The following is a 17,325-nucleotide window of genomic DNA, read 5'->3' on the forward strand; positions in this document are numbered from 1 at the left end:
CCCCGAAATTAATTTTTACATGTATTTTTCAAGCTATTAAAAAAAAAAAAAAAAAAAGAAAGAAATGCTACGATGCGAATGGCGCTCATTTTGTTTTTCCCTTTGTTTTTTCTCCGTCGGGGACTTTTTGGTTGCTAGCAATGTTGTGAATTAAAGTGCAGCTCAGTTGGCGATTTCTTTGTTCTTGGCAAGACTCCGATTCAAAGTGCAGCTCAGTCGGGAATACTCTGTTTTTGACAATGGGACAAATTAAATTGTATCTCAGCTCCAAAATAACCATTTTCCTATTCCTTTCCCTTGTGTGTGATGTTTGGAGGAAAGGTCTTCGCTATTGTCTAGCGCAGTTTTTATGGGGGTCCAGTGTACGTCACTCTGTGTCTTTCTCATTTCCTGGTGAATAGGACTACATTTTCTAATAGTCAATTGATTAGTACTTTACAAATCTGGCCATAATATCTTAGTTCCTTTCAAGCATTTCCCTTCATGGCTATGATGTTATACAGTGTTTTTAAGAACTTAACAAACATTTTCTATGGCATAGGCTATCTGGTTCAGGTGCCATGTGGATAGAACTACATTGCCGGATAGTCTATTGTTTGGTACTTTACAATGCTGGATATAAGATCTTAATTCCTTTTAGGAAATTTTCCTCCGTGGCTATGTTCTTATACAGTGTTTTAAGATCTTAACAAACGTTCTCTAGAGTGTAGGCTGTATGGTTCAGATGCCATGTGCAATGAAATACATTGTCTGATACTCAATTGTTGCGTACTTTGCAATTCTGGACATAAGGTCTTACTTCCTTTCAGCAATTTTCTTTCATGGCTATGCTTTCTCTTTGGCATAGCAGATGACAGCTGCATAGGCTACATGGTTCAGATGGTTCTCATATTCTAGGAGACTTAGTCCTGTCTACCGAGCACCCAGTTTTCTCAGCTGCTTTAGAAGGCATGTTTTATTCACGTCTTCTCAACTTTCCAACTGTCTTGGAGTTTCTCATGTGTTATCTTAGTTTTCTTCTAGGACTTACAAGATATATGTCCACTTAGGGAGTAAAGTTATCCGGTCAATTTGCATTTTCTCCCACTTAAGGATATTGGGAGGTCCTCACGCCATCTACTTGTATTTTTTGTTTCCTCTATCTATTCAGCCTGGGCACATGGTAAACATTCTGGTTTTGTCCAGTATGACCATCCATAATATCTGCTATCCCTTTCTCTTCCTTACAGATTTTAGGGTCTTGTTTCAAGCTTTCTTGACGTCAGGTACAGTCTTGTCTCCTGTGGCACAAATTCACCACCTTTTCCGTAATAGGTATTTTCCAAGTCTATTCCTTTTCATTTTCATTTTATTCTTCCTCTCTCCAGAGTTTTTTTTTTTTTTCTCTTGGAAGGAGATTCACTCATTTTCTGTGCATTTTTTGCCATAAGGGCATAAGTGTTGCCATAATGGGAAAGGCCAAGAGTCCCCATCCTGTTTTCAGATGGGGTCAATCCAGATTGCAAATACCACATTCATATCTCGTGAGTGTGCGTCTGTTCATCTCTGTACATCTCAGTGAGGAAGGAGGCATGACATGATACGAGGTTTGGGGAGATCCAGTAAAATTAAAGGCCAGAGTGTCTCAGTCCACGCTCAACATATGGTGATCCTTTCATTTTCATTCTATACGTCCTCACTCCAGACCTTCCTTTCAATTGGAAGGGGATTCTTTCACTTCCTGTGCATTTTTGCTATTAGTATATGAGTATTGTCATACGGGGAAAGTCTAAGAGTCCATTAAGCCCAGCATCCTGTCCTCAGTTGTGGTCAATCCAGGTTGCAAGTACCACATTCATTTCTTATGGGTGTGGGTCGGTACATCTTAGTACATCTCAGTATAGGAGGAGTAATGTCCACGATACGAGGATGATAAGGTCCTCATTACCAGTTTTCTTGCCCTGCTCTTCGGTCTCACGTCGGCTCCGCGCACTTTTTTCTTAAGTTATGGTCGTAGTAGCAGCGGCGCTCATGAAACAACGTCTCCTCGTTTCATACTTTCCTAGATGTCTGGTTCATTACAGACAGTCTTATTGGCAGAGTTGTCAGGTCAAGCAACGGGTGGTGCATTTCGGTCACACTCTAGGTTACGGGGTGCATGTAGCCAGGTCTCTCATTTGATCTCTCTTTTGAGCTCTTGTGTGATCTCATTAGATTTCGTAGCTTGTCTCTATTTTTTCTCTCTTTGTTTAGTCAAGTTGGCGCAGACTGTTTTTGTCTTCTCTACAAGCGTCCCACTTTCTGTTTTCTCTGGATGTACTTGGGCCTTCGGCCATTACCTTGCTCTATTTTGCAGAGTAAAATTTTACTTTCTAGCTCCCAAGAAGGAATTTTTTCTTCATTCTCTTTGGAGTCTCGATAGTCTTTTTTGGCAGCTTTTCACTCCGTCATTTTCGTGACCATTGAAAAAAAAAAAAAAAAACTTCTGGGAGTTCTCAATGGATAGTACCTTAAGGGGAGGTCCCAGTTCTAGAACTACTTCTTTTCACTCTGACCTTCCATGTGCCTCGCTTACTCTCTTGCTAAAAAGACTTGTCAGCGGCAGAGATAGATGCCCTCTCGTATCCAGATATTTATCTCGGATGGAATTCCCTCCGCTCAGTTGGCCTCTGTATTCTCACTAGTGCAGCACTTGGGTCTGGTGGTTGAGATTGAGCATTCTTCCTGCAAGTATGCCGGGAGCATATACACAGTGAGCAGTTTTTTGATGGCTGCATCTGTGAAAATATATATGTATATTTATAGTTCTACTACATAAGTACATATTTAATTCCACACTGGGAAAAGCTCAAAGGTCCTATCGAGCCCACCTTTCGGTCCACAGCCAATCCAGACCATGAGCACCTGGCTAGATTCCTAAACGTACAAACATTCTATACATGTTATTCCTGGAACTGTATAGTGTTTTATGGACTTCTATATGTATCTAACAGATGAAAGGTACTAACAAGTGTCTACTGTTGATTTATTCCCGTTTTCACTAATTGGGGTCTACGACAAGAGTCTCAGGTGATCTGCTTACAGAGGCAACAGCTACAGATGATTCTTTCTCTCTCATTTGAATTGCGCTCTGAGATATGTTTTCTTCATGTTGGGTAACTGCAGCGGCTGTCAGTTTATTTGGACCTTCAGTCTAGTTTGCAGCAGGGATTTAGGTACCTTCTTCTTCTGCATAGTATTTAACTGCATTCTTGTTTTTACCTATTTAGCTTCTAGTGATCAGGTACTTTCTCACTGACAGGCTTTACATACTTCCAATCTGTTGCTAGGTCAGCAATAGTCTACGATATCTGGAGTATTGTACTTCAGGATCTCGGTTTCCACTTTCTCAGCTGAGGTAGATTCATTGCAGTTTTTTGTTTTCAGGCGGCTCTGCTTCTACCTTTGCCATCTCGAGTCTCTCTGTCCTTTGCGCTGCACTGATAGTGCGGTAGGGGACATTATATAGTGGCCACTTGGTAGGGGACAATGTTCAGCGTCACTTGAACTTTTCAGCTTTTTTGCTTTGTAGTCATTCTATTTAGTTTATTGGCGGTTCTTGGATCGTCAAGCTTTTGGCTTCGTATTCATCCTAATATGGGTGTTTTCAGGGACTCTACCGCATTCTCAATGTCTGTCCCTCCCGTAAGATTACTGCTTTGGTACTTCCCAACAGTCCAATCCTGGTCCGGTCCGGAGGGATGCTAAGGAAGGAGAAATTAGATCTTACCTGCTAATTTGCTTTCCTTTAGTCCCTCCGGACCAGGCCCCTCCCATGTTCTATCAACTCTTTAGATTCTTTTATTAAGTTTGGAAGCGGAATGTTTAAAAAAAAAAACAAAAACAGATGATACTGTATATATATATATATATATATATATATATATATATATATATATATAAAATGACTTTGCGTGGTCCATACCACTTCTCTGGTGGTTGCTGGTGAGCTCGGTTGCTGGAATATATACAAAACCTTAATGGGTCATACCACTTCTCTGGTGACAGTTGCTGGTGAGATCAGTTGCTGGAATATATATAAAACCTTAATGGGTCATACCACTTCTCTGGTGAGAGTTGCTGGTGAGCTCAGTTGCTGGAATATATATATATAAAACCTTAATACCACTTCTTTGGTGAGAGTTGCTGGTGAGCTCAGTTGCTGGAATATATATAAAGCCTTGAATATGTTATACCACTTCTCTGTTGAGAGTTGCTGGTGAGCTCAGTTGATGGAATATATATAAAACCTTGAGTCATACTACTTCTCTGGTGAGAGTTGCTGGTGAGCTCTAATATGAATGGGCCATGCCACTTCTCTGGTGAGAGTTGCTGGTGAGCTCTAGTACTCGGTTTTGCCGAGGAATTTGTGGCTGCTAGGATTCCATACGGCACAGAAGTTCTTTCTTTCTTTCCTGCTTTGTTATTCAAATACTGAGGCTAAGGTCACATGGCCAGGACTCCTATTGGCTCTCTAGAGTCAGAGTTTTTCTCAGTCTCCACCTGCTGGTAGGCGGGCACAACCCAACAGTCCAATCCTGGTCCGGTCCGGAGGGACTAAAGGAAAGCAAATTAGCAGGTAAGATCTAATTTCTCCTTTCTGCATTTGTGCCGTTAAAGCAAGGAGGAAGAGGAGGAGAGAGCACCCGAAGAACTTGGTACTTTGTAGATGAGAGGCTGGTTCAGGTGCAGTTTCCATTTCCACGGGAATCCCGCAGAACTGCTTCCATCCCTGCGGGATTCCCGTGCAGGCCTCTACTTTGGTCCTACATTCTCTATAGAAGGTACCTTTTGAGCATCTGAGGAAGGCTACTTTGAAAGACCTTCCCTTGAAGTCTTTTTTTTCCACGTTACAATTTTGTCTGCACGCAGGATTTCTGAGCTACAAGCGTTGTCCTGTAGAGATCCCTCTTTTTGTTTCTTTGAAGTGGGAGTGACCATTCGTACAGTTACTACATTTCTTCTGAAAGTGGTTTCTGCATTTCATCTCAATCAGCCTTTGTTTCTTCCTTCTTTTTGGGAGGAGGATAGATAAGAAGGATTTCGATTACTCCATTTCCTTGATGTCCGTCTAATGCTTCTTCTACATCTGCAAGCGACCAATGATTTTTGCCACTTGGATCACCTTTTTGTTCTCCTGTCATGTTCGAGTTGTGACAGTGCTGCCTCAAAAGCAACCATTGCCCACTGGATGTATTGCCTTGACTTATATTCTTTCTGGAAAATAGCCTCCATTGTTGCTTTAAGCTCATTCTACCAGAGCTCTTTCAACTTCTTGGGCGGATTCTAGAGCTGACTACTTGGAAGTGATATGTAGGTCAGCTATGTGGTCCTCTTTGCTTACCTTTTCCAGGCACTATTGCTTGGGCATCGTGAGTTGATCAGAGGCATCCTTTGGAGTGTCGATTCTCTCTGCAAGTATTTCTGCTTCCCACCCTGTGTAAGGACTGCTTTGCTACAAACCACAAGTTTCTGGATTCATCTGCTGTTGAAGACAAGGAAAAATTCTTACCTGATTAATTTTCTTTCCTTTAATCACAGCAGATGAATCCAGAACCCCACCCTTTTTTCTGCACGGTCCGTTGATTTCCCTGTTTAGAGTTGTTGCTGCATTTAGCTGTTTCTGCTTATAGTTGGTTTTATTCTTCATGCATTAATTCTATGAGGAAGGAGAAATGTTGGAATAACACTTCTGCTTTGTCATGAGAAATACTAAATATCTAAGGAGCACACAGTCCTATATGACAGTTCAGTTTAGTGCTCTCTACCTCTACCTGCTGATAAATGGTGATAACACAAGTCTTTGGATTCATCGGCTGCGATTAAAGGAAAGAAGATTATCAGCTAAGACAATTTTTCTTTTCATGTTGTCCAAATTTAAATTTTTTGCGATGCGGTGACGTATTGCATACAATATTCGAGATTCGATCACACAATGGAATAATACAAAGGCTGTCCTCATTTTTGTTTATGGCATGGCTCGATATATCCCAGCCACCAGGTTGCCATGGTACTTAGAAATTGTACCCTGGCATCTGAGATCTCTTGCCCCAGATTTTTATACTTATTTTTGTGCTTCCTCAGAAAACATTTCCTACCTGCCTGCAGTGGTTAGCTCATTTATGTAAGCCTGAGCCACGCACTGCAGGACACTCGGGTATTCATGGTTTCAAGCCAGTATACACACTTCAGGTTCACTGTGAACAACCTTGGCTGTGGGGTGGAGGGAAAATGAAAACGGTTTCAGCTGCCGGCTCCTGTTTTGGGGCTGGCTCATAGATTCAGTGATAATTTGTCGAGGCCTGGTTTATGGGAATGTTATTTTTTTTGTATTTGTTCATTATGGGAACAATGTTGTTAAGAGGGCACCCTCTTTCAGGACTTCTTGGCATTTTTTTCATTACAGGAGCAATGTTTCTGAAAATCATTGCTCCTGAAATGACAATGCCAAAATTTCCAAACATTCCCATTAATAGCATGGGTATCAACATGACACATACATTTCTGGGCTGCACACTCTTTGAGAACACTGATAAGAGAGGGGAGGATTAAGATAGACTAACCATAAGGACTAGAGGTCCCAAGAGATGACTAATGTGGTGAAACTCTGCAGTATGATATAGGGCAACAGGGAACGGGCCATGTGAAACATCCAGCCTATAAGAATAAAGAATATGAGGCCCATGCAGCTTGATTTAGCTTACAGGTTGTTGGCACAAGACACAAAGCATAATGTAGGGCCTGTGTGCAAGATTACTTCTAGGTGAACTTAAATTGGAGAGGAGCAGTTCTTAATAGGGAATCATCAGAGATGGCATTTTGGGTCTGAAACCTATTTTAAGAAGAGTTCTGATTCTTGTGGTAGCCTTTTTTTAATACATTACATCATAGGTATGGAGTATCTTATTGGCCCTAGTTTTCTCTAAGAAGCTGAGAGATGCACTTAATATATTGTCTGGTAAACTTCAAGTCCTTCTCTGAATAATTAAAGGACATTTTGATAACAGTAAAAAAAAAAAGAGTTGGCAATCTTTGATTAGATCTGAAATAGAAAATATAAATCCTTTATTGATTAAAAGCAATATTTGAATTACAGTGTGCATGAACACTTTTTAAATCATTATTCCTTAGCGTCCCTCCAGACCGGACCAGGATTGGACTGATGGGTTGTGTTCGCTACCAGCAGGTGGAGACTGAGAAAATTCTAAGACTAGAGAGCCAATGAGAGCCCTGGCCATGTGACCCTAGCCTCAGTATTTTCTCAGTCTCCAGCAGGCAGGAGGTGAGCCCATTAGTCTCTCTCTCTTTCTCTTTAAGAAGCTATTAATAATAATAATGATAATAGTTCTGTGCATGGGGAATCTCAGTTAGAGGCTTGGCTGATAGGGATTTATTTTCTTTTCCAGCCTCTTGGGTGTTAAACTCGGGTGTCCCCGAGTCCCTCCCTCCCTTCCTCCCCAACTCCCATACTTAGATGGGAAGGGCTACCCTTTCGGTGGAAAGGTGTATTGCCTTTGGGAGAGGCAGCCACTCTTACTTTAAAAGAAAATAAATAAAGTTAAAAGGTAAAGCCTTTTCTTTCCCCAGAGTGCTAATGAGCAGGCAGCTTTGTTGTGCTTTATTGCTCTTGTGGAGTTTTTTCTTTTCTAGTTCATTTGTTAAAAAAAAAAAAAGAGAGAGAAATTATTATACTCCCCATGGCCTTAACAAGCGATATTTCTTACTTAGATTTTTTCTTCCTCTGTTGTTGCGTTTTGGCAGCGACGCGTTGTTTAAAAAAAAAAAAAAAAAGGCGCGAAGCGTTGTTTCTGGGGCAGAGAGAGCTCAGCTATGACGGACAGGCTAACGCGTTCCTCCTTCTCTGAATAGTTAAAGGACATTTTGATAACAGTAACAAAAAAAGAGTTGGCAATCTTTGATTAGATCTGAAATAGAAGCTATAAATCCTTTATTGATTAAAAGCAATATTTGAATTACAGTGTGCATGAACACTTTTTAAATCATTATTTGTGTTGTGGATAAAACCTTGAGAAATTACATTCCATATCATCAAGCTGATCAATCCATAGACTGGTGGGTTGTGTCCATCTACCAGCAGGTGGAGATAGAGAGCAAACGTTTGCCTCCCTATATGTGGTCATGTGCTGCCGGAAACTCCCCAGTATGTTCTCTATCTCAGCAGGTGGTGGTCACACACAGCAGCAGCTCTGGCTAGGCCTCCAAGCCTAATTTTTAGGTTTTGTTGAGTGCCTGGGGTTGAGGGCTCTTTTGAGCAAGTGCAAACCTGGTGGTGCCAGGTCCCTTCTTTTCTCCCCCCTCCTGCTGGCTCCGTTAAAAAAAATAAAATAAAAATTTTGAACGTCCTTAAAGGCGTTTATTTCGACGTTTATTTAAGCGTCTATTGCAGCTACTCACTGGGACACCAGGTCGTTACAACTCGGAGCGGACAGCAGGTAATTTTTACCTTTTTATAGCGGGCAGGGGGTTCCCCGATTCTTCTCCTCGTGGCATATGGCGTCGGAGGGCGAGGGCGCAAAGGGTCGCTCCCCGAGTCGCTTGAGCGCTTCTAGAGGGGATGCGGGGGTCTTAAAGCCTGATTCGCCCTTGTTGGGTGACAGTTTCGTGACCGATGAATGTCCCGGTCCTTCCTCCGGCGTGGCGGTTTTTCCCGCCATAAACGCCCATCCCCCGCTCCTCGCCTCCGCCATCTTGGCCGACCACGCGGCTCGGACGGCTTCTTCTTGGGCCGCCCTTGAGGTTGGAGACATTAATGCCATGAACGCCCTTAATTTGGGCGACGGCACAGAAGCGGCTAAAGTTAAGAGCCGTTCTTCCCGCGCGGCTCCTTCGCGGAGTTTCGCGCCGGACGCCATTTTGGATGCGCAGCATGTCTCTCCCCCGCTATTGCGAGCGCCGGTTGAGGGTGCGTCTAGGGCTGTTGCCCAGGCTGCGGAAGTGCACAGTCTGGGGGGTTTCTCCCCCGAGTTTGTTTTGCTGCTGCATCAGGCCTTCCTCATGCACAACGCTGCCCCTGCTCCCTCGTCTGGTAAAGAGGTTGAGGTTCCCAGAGGTAAACGCCCTCGGGTTGATTCCCAGGCCTTGGAGGAATTTGTCGTCTCCGATGTAGATGAGGGCAGCGTGTATGAGGTCTCCCAACGGTCCTTTGCGGATTCCTTGGAGGAGACGGATCCCCGCTCGGATGGAGCGGATGACTCCTCTGCAGCGCGGCTTTTTAGCCCAGAGGATTTGCCCAACCTGTTGTTACAGGCCATGGACACTTTGAAGATTTCCTCTCCGGAGGACGTCTCTCCCTCAGCCCCTGTTGGCTCTGCCATTATGCTGGGGACGAAGCGCCCGCCTAGAACCTTCCACGTGCATGATGCCATGCACACCTTAATTTCGGCTCAATGGGATGTCCCAGAAGCGAGCCTTAAAGTGGCTAGGGCTATGTCCCGCCTCTATCCTTTGGCTGTGAGTGAACGTGAGGCCTATCTGTGGCCTACCGTGGATTCTTTAATCACTGCGGTGACTAAGAAAACGGCGTTGCCGGTGGAAGGTGGCACGGCCCTAAAGGACGCCCAAGACAGAAGATTGGAGGCGGCCTTAAGGTCGTCCTTTGAGGCGGCTGCTTTAAGTTTGCAGGCCTCAGTTTGCGGCTCCTATGTGGCCAGGGCGTGCCTGACTATGGTGCAGCGGGCTTCCCCCTCGGATCATTCCTTGAGGGCTGATTGGCCGGCCCTGGAATCGGGCTTAGCCTATTTGGCAGACTTGCTGTATGATGTTTTGAGGGCCTCAGCGAAAGGCATGGCTCAGGCAATCTCTGCGCGGCGGTGGCTTTGGCTGAAACATTGGTCTGCTGACCACGCCTCTAAATCCCGCCTGGCTAGGTTGCCTTTTAAGGCAAGCTGCTCTTTGGGGTCGAGCTGGACAAAATCGTGACCGATCTCGGCACGTCTAAGGGCAAGAAATTACCAGAGGTCAGGGCTCGGGCTAGTACTCGTCCCGGTACCTCCAGAGGACGGTTGCAGGAAGCCCGTCGGTACCGCCCGGGCAAGTCGGGTTCCTCTGCCCCCTCTTCCTTCAAGAGGAATTTCTCCCCCAAGCAGCATTCCTTTCGCAGAGACCGCCGTCCCGGAGGTGCTCCCTCCGGTCCTCCCCCAGGGTCTCGTACCCAATGACGGGGTCTTGGTCCACGCCCCAGTGCAGATTGGAGGACGGCTGTCCTCGTTTCTGGGCGACTGGACCACAATAACTTCAGACGCGTGGGTGCTGGAAGTCATCAGAGACGGCTACAAACTAGAGTTCTGCCGACCCTTAAAAGACGGGTTTGTACTCTCTCCTTGCAAGTCTCCGGTCAAAGCTGTGGCAGTACAGCAGACCTTGGACAATCTGATCCGCCTGGGCGCGGTCGTTCCGGTGCCAGAAAGTCAGCTTGGCAAGGGACGTTACTCCATTTACTTTGTGGTACCAAAGAAAGGAGGTTCTGTCCGGCCTATCCTCGACCTCAAAGGGGTCAATTTGGCCTTGAAAGTGCGGCACTTTCGCATGGAGAGACTCCGCTCTGTTATAGCGGCAGTGAAGGCAGGAGAGTTCCTGGCATCCTTGGACATCAAGGAAGCGTACCTGCATATTCCCATCTGGCCGCCTCATCAACGCTTTCTGCGTTTTGCAGTCCTGGGACGACACTTCCAGTTCAGAGCCCTCCCTTTCGGGTTGGCTACTGCTCCGCGGACCTTTTCCAAAGTAATGGTGGTCATCGCGGCCTTCCTACGAAAGGAAGGGGTACAAGTCCATCCTTATCTGGACGACTGGTTGATCCGAGCCCCCTCTTATGCAGAGTGCGGCAAAGCTGTGGACCGGGTAGTTGCTCTTTTGAGCTCCCTGGGATGGATCATCAACTGGGAGAAGAGCCAGCTGCACCCGACTCAGTCCCTGGAGTACCTGGGAGTTCGATTCGACACCCAAGTGGGCAGAGTGTTCCTGCCAGACAATCGGATTGTCAAACTTCAGGCTCAGGTGGACCAGTTCCTAGTAGCCTCTCCCCTTCGGGCTTGGGACTATGTGCAGCTGTTGGGCTCTATGACGGCCACGATGGATGTTGTGCCCTGGGCCAGGGCTCATATGAGACCACTTCAACACTCTTTGCTGCAGCGCTGGACTCCGATGTCGGAGGATTATGCTGTGCGCCTTCCCTTGGACCCAGCAGTGCGCAAGGCGCTGAGCTGGTGGATGCAGACAGACAAGTTGTCTGCGGGAATGCCTCTGGTGACCCCAGAGTGGATTGTCGTCACGACGGACGCCTCGTTGTCGGGCTGGGGAGCCCACTGCTTGGGAAGGACAGCGCAGGGGCTCTGGTCTCCTGCAGAGGCAAAGTGGTCTATCAACCTCCTGGAACTCAGAGCCATTCGGTTGGCGCTTTTGGAGTTCCTCCCGGTACTGGTGTTGAAGCCTGTACGGGTCCTGTCGGACAATGCCACGGCTGTGGCCTATGTCAACCGCCAGGGAGGTACCAAGAGCGCCCCTCTAGCCAAGGAGGCTATGAATCTTTGCCAGTGGGCGGAAGCGAACCTGGAGCAGCTTTCAGCGGCCCACATTGCCGGAGTCATGAATGTCAAGGCGGACTTTCTCAGTCGCCATACCTTGGAGCCCGGAGAGTGGCAGCTATCTGCTCAGGCGTTCTTGGACATCACGAAGCGCTGGGGCCAGCCGAGCCTAGATCTGATGGCGTCATCGGCCAATTGCCAAGTGCCGCGCTTTTTCAGCAGAGGACGGGACCCTCGATCCCTGGGAGTAGATGCTCTTCTCCAACAGTGGCCGACACAAGAGCTTCTCTATGTGTTCCCGCCCTGGCCCATGTTGGGCAGGGTGCTAGACCGGGTGGCAAAGCATCCCGGCAGGGTAATCCTGGTGGGTCCGGATTGGCCCAGGCGTCCCTGGTATGCGGACTTGATCAGGCTCTCAGTCGACGATCCTCTGCGGCTGCCAGTGGAGCAGGGCCTGTTACATCAGGGTCCCGTGGTGATGGAGGATCCCTCCCCCTTTGGTCTTACGGCCTGGCTATTGAGCGGCAGCGTCTGAGGAAGAAGGGCTTCTCAGACAAGGTCATCGCCACTATGCTGAGGAAGCGCTCTACTTCTACTGCTTACGCCAGGGTTTGGCGTATCTTTGCAGCGTGGTGTGAAGCAGGCTCACTTTCTCCCTTCACTGCTCCAATTTCTTCAGTGTTGGCGTTCCTGCAAGAAGGTCTGGAGAAAGGCCTGTCGCTCAGTTCCCTTAAAGTCCAGGTAGCGGCTCTGGCTTGCTTCAGGGGCCGCCTGAAGGGTGCTTTCCTGGCTTCGCAGCCAGATGTGGTGCGCTTTCTCAAGGGAGTTAATCACCTGCGCCCTCCTCTGCACTCAGTGGTGCCTGCGTGGAATCTCAACCTGGTACTAAGAGCATTGCAGAAGCCGCCTTTTGAACCCTTGTCGAGGGCATCTCTGAAAGACCTGACGTTGAAAGCAGTCTTTTTGGTGGCTATCACTTCAGCCAGAAGAGTTTCCGAGCTCCAGGCGCTCTCATGTCGAGAGCCTTTTCTGCAGTTCACTGAGGCAGGAGTGACTATTCGCACAGTGCCTTCCTTCCTGCCCAAGATTGTTTCTCGCTTCCATGTGAATCAGCAGCTCTGTCTCCCTTCCTTTCGTAGGGAGGACTACCCAGAGGAGTACTCTGCTCTTAAATATCTGGATGTGAGACGAGTCATCATCAGATACTTGGAAGTGACCAATGATTTCCGGAAATCGGATCATCTGTTTGTCCTGTTTGCAGGTCCTCGTAAGGGTCTGCAGGCTGCTAAGCCTACAGTGGCAAGATGGGTCAAGGAAGCCATTGCAGCGGCTTATGTGGCCGCAGGGAAGGTGCCGCCTATCCAGCTGAAGGCTCACTCCACGAGAGCTCAGGCGGCCTCGATGGCAGAGGCCGGATCCGTCTCCTTGGAAGAGATATGCAAGGCGGCAACTTGGGCTTCGGCTCATACATTCTCCAAGCATTACCGTTTGACTGTGGCTGCACGGGCGGAGGCCCGGTTTGGAGCTTCAGTGTTGAGGTCAGGGATTTCAATGTCCCGCCCTGGGTGAGTACTGCTTCGGTACATCCCACCAGTCTATGGATTGATCAGCTTGATGATATGGAAGGTAAAATTATGTATAATCATACCTGATAATTTTCTTTCCATTAATCATAGCTGATCAATCCATAGCCCCTCCCAGATATCTGTACTGTTTTTATTCTGGTTGCATTTCAGGTTCAAGTTTAGTCTTCAGTTACTTCAGAAAGACTTCGTGTTCAAGTTTTTTCACTTGGATTCTTCAAGAGTTAAGACGAGTTTGTGTTACAGTGAGCTGCTGCATTCCTCTCCCCTCCGTTTTACGGGGCTGGATTGAGACTTAAAATTCTGCCGGCACTCCCTCCCGCTTCGTGCGGCTGTAGGGCAGCTTTGTACCCCTCCCGCTTCGGCGGTGTTAGGGTCAGTCAGCTCCTCCCGCGGTTGCGGTTGCAGGATAAACCAGATCCCCCCGCATCGGCGGGTGTGGTGTCCCTCCCCCGCTCCGCGGGGATGAGCTGGACGGATTCCCCTCCCCCACTTGTGAGGGGATGAGCTGGGTTAATTCCCCTCCCCCGTTTCGGCGGTGGTGAGCTGGGCAGAGTGTCCCTTCGTGGGTGTAATTCTCTAAGTGCTGAGTCCTGCGGATGGAGCTTTGATATCGACATACTGAGGAGTTTCCGGCAGCACATGACCACATATAGGGAGGCAAAAGTTTGCTCTCTATCTCCACCTGCTGGTAGATGGACACAACCCACCAGTCTATGGATTGATCAGCTATGATTAATGGAAAGAAAATTATCAGGTATGATTATACATAATTTTACCATAAGAGATTTGAAAAGGAGACTTTACTGGGTAGTTAAAATGTACTCTGTGCAGTTGGGTTAGTTAAAATATATGCTGTGCAGTTCGATTTAAATGTTCATAGTCATCATATATTTTAATTTTGGTAAATGTTCATCATATAAAACAGTTTGTGGTGCTGACTGATTTTATACTGTTCTCATAGGTTGCTACTTAAAGAATGTCTTTCCCACCTCACTTGAATCGCCCTCCTATGGGAATCCCAGCTCTTCCACCTGGGCTTCCACCTCCACAGTTTCCTGGTTTCCCTCCTCCTGTACCTCATGGTAAGTTAAATACCTGCACTTGAAGAATATTAAACACTCGAATAAGAATTGTATATATGTATTAGTCAGCTCTTTATTATTGCTAGTTCATAAGTTTTAGTTAAATAGCAGTTTCCTTAGCATCCCTCCGGCCCGGCCCAGAATGTGACTGATGGGTTGTTTACGCCTTCCAGCAGGTGGAGACTGAGAAAAAAAACTGTGACTGTAGCCAGCCAATAAGAGCCCTTGCCAGCTAGAGAAAGATCCAGTAATCTCAGTCTCCAGCAGGTGGAAGGTGGTGAGCCCTTCAGTCTCAGTCTTTTCTATACTTTTTTCTCTGTTGGTTAACTTTTAAGTGTTGGTATGCCTTTTGTTCTGTGTCCCTGTGCATTTGTTTAAAAAACAAAAACAAAACAAAAACCTGCAATTTGACGCCTGAAACCCCTGTGGGTCCCTCAGAGCCTTGGGGCTGCTGCACTCGGAACTAAGGCCGAGTCACTCCCCCCCTATCCTCCTTGGTGCTGGCTAATTGGACTTTGCTAGCTTGTTTTTGCCTGTTCAAAGCAAAATAAGAATTTCCTCAAGCGCCTCAAGGGGGGCGACTTTAGAGGATGGGAGAGGCAGCTACTGAATCTAAAAGATAAATAAATAACTATCTATGTGAATGAAAACAGCAAGCCTCCCGGTCTGCTGGCTTGGCAGAGCCGTTTATGGGCAGTAAGAACAAGCAGGGCTGCTCCAGAGCGATCAGATGTTTCTTGATAAGCTGTTTCTTGCCTTTTGTTTTACGATGTAGACTGAATCCGCCGCTGTTTCTGTCAGCGGTGCAGTTTAGGAGCGGCTGTATGTGTGTGCTGCTATGGCACGAGGTTTAATAAGGAGGACCAGGTTTCTGATTCTGTTTTTCTTTTCCTGTCGGCCCTGTCGGGCAGGGGTGTCCGAGTCCGTTGCCGTTGTTTTGTCGCTCGTCGCGCTTTCCTCTTCGGTTCCGATTTTCGGCGGGAACCGCCGCCATTTTGGAGATCGGATGTCAGCATTCTGAAGCAGAGAGCCTGGTGTTTTGTTTACGGGGCTGGAGCTTGCGGCTGAGTGGAGTTTTAGCCTTCTTAGGCTTCTTTTATGGGCCGCCCATAATGGGGAGGCCAGTTGAGTAAATGTGGTCAGTTCCTAGCTGGTCATGCAGCGCTTTTCATAGTTTTTTCGGTAGAGGCACTGCTGCTTATCATTTCTTTAGCGCTCCAAGGCATACACAGCGCTGTCAACATATACAAAATGGCAGGCCCTGTGCAGTGCGATTGCAACCTTGGCGAAACTGCAAGGGGAACTTCTTTCCAATAAAGAAGGCAGAGCTCATGTCTCTAATTTCCTGACGAAAATATTTGGGATATCTTTTCAATCTGGGCTATATCTGTCACGGATTGCTTTAAGGCATGTTTGGCAGGGCGTCCTCATTGAAATAAATATTAATTATATATATATATATATAGTTTCTATCTATATTGTTATTTCTGCTAGTGTTATGCAGCTGTGCAGGTGGCCATTTTTGTTGTAGTCGTATAGTGCTCCCCTTCTGCACAGCGGTTTATGTATGGTCAGACATTTGCAACTTTATTTTTTCCTGTCCCTCTCCGCCTCTCTCCTCCTCCCCCCTCTCCTGCCTTTTTATCCACTTCCTGGTGGGGTGACATTTTCTGGCATAAGAAGTTCTTGATGCAGTTTTCCAGCTTCAGTATATAATTTTTCATATGACTTGCGTCCAATGCGGAGCCATGTCCAGACAGACTGCAGGCATAGCACAGTGGTTGGAACACCCCCCCTCTGTCCTTCGCAAGCTGGGCTCAATTCCCCCTCGGTGCTCTTTGAATGCAAGGGCAATTCAGGTAACCCTGCTCTTGCTCAGTTTCCAATTATTAACAGTTAAGTAGCATTTGGAGATAAGTGCACAGCTGGCACTCACCTACTACTACTACTACTTTTTATCTGGTTCAGAGTCAGTTCTTCCCCCGAATTAGCCAAGTTAGTCCAAAAAGGTAGGGCTTCGAGTCCTTTTTCTTGGCTGATCACATTCTTACAATCAAAGCTGATGGAGAGTCTGAGAGCATATGTGTTGCCACTCTAGGCCAATCTGTAGGACCACCTGGTGTGGCATCCGGTCCTCAGCAGTTCTCACATCTGCTCCCAGACTATCCACTAAATTTCTACTTTAGTTTTAGCAGGTGAGCAATATTATACTGCAGCGTTTTTCCAATTACATCTCTTGGGATTCTGATTTCTCTGGAAGTTATTTGCAACAGGTCACGTAAAGTTTAGGTGCTGGTTTGAGGCAATTTCAGGAGTTATACCTCTTATAGCGTTCTAGTATTGGTCGGCTTTTATGGGTCTTCCTGCTGTCAGATACTTCTCCATTGCTTCTCCTGTTCTGGGCAATGCAAGGGTGCAAGCACAGACGCTGCTGCTTGTAGGCGCTCGCTTGGTGTCATTTCAAGAGAGGTGAGTCTACCCTTTGGATTGCTGGGTATTGCAGTTATGCGTTAGGGTACGCATATCACATGGCTCAGGAATTTTGTTCCGGTGTTCGCATCAGACTCGTGGCTGTCAGAGAAGCTCTCTGCTGGCATCTGGACCTTTGAGCAATTTCTTTCCCTTGGGCGCTCCAGTTCCAAGGTCGTGCCTCCAATTTTAGATCTCATGCCGGTCGGTCAAGACCTCTAGCTGCCCTGTTTCGAAGGGGAACTTGGCGGCTTGTCATTGTCCCAGGGCGGTCGTGGGATTTTTCTGACTTCTCTCATTTCTTTCAGAAATCGGCTATACCATTCCTATTCGTCCTGAACATATTTGTTTCCTTCGTTTACCAAAGTCATGGTAGTTGTAGAGGCGGCTCTCTCAACGAAGAGCATTTTATTGCATTTTCAATTGAACGATTAGTTGTTCTGGGCGAAGTCTTGCCGCAAGAGTCTTCTGGTGACAGCTCGGGGGGGCAGAATTCTTGCAGCACCGACTTGGAGTAGTCGTTCCGTGTAGAATCTGTCTTTTACTCTCTTAGTAGATTATCTGAGCGTTAGGTTCCCCATAAGCCGGAGTCGAGTGTTTTCTGTCGACTTCAGTCCTCCGGCTCCA

At 46.9% G+C, this 17,325-nt stretch overlaps 1 protein-coding gene across 1 annotated transcript in view; it reads left to right on the forward strand.

Annotated features, from left to right (window-relative positions):
- RBM25 (RNA binding motif protein 25) overlaps positions 1-17,325 on the forward strand; it is a 350,786-nt gene that overhangs the window by 26,241 nt on the left and 307,220 nt on the right. Inside the window, exon 2 of the mRNA XM_030214739.1 lies at positions 14,109-14,229. Within this exon, the coding sequence (XP_030070599.1) occupies positions 14,124-14,229 (106 nt within the window). The 5' untranslated portion in view covers positions 14,109-14,123. The remainder of the gene's footprint in view (positions 1-14,108; positions 14,230-17,325) is intronic.

The sequence above is a fragment of the Microcaecilia unicolor genome, chromosome 9 (genome assembly GCF_901765095.1).
Source record: "Microcaecilia unicolor chromosome 9, aMicUni1.1, whole genome shotgun sequence".
NCBI lineage: Eukaryota > Metazoa > Chordata > Amphibia > Gymnophiona > Siphonopidae > Microcaecilia > Microcaecilia unicolor.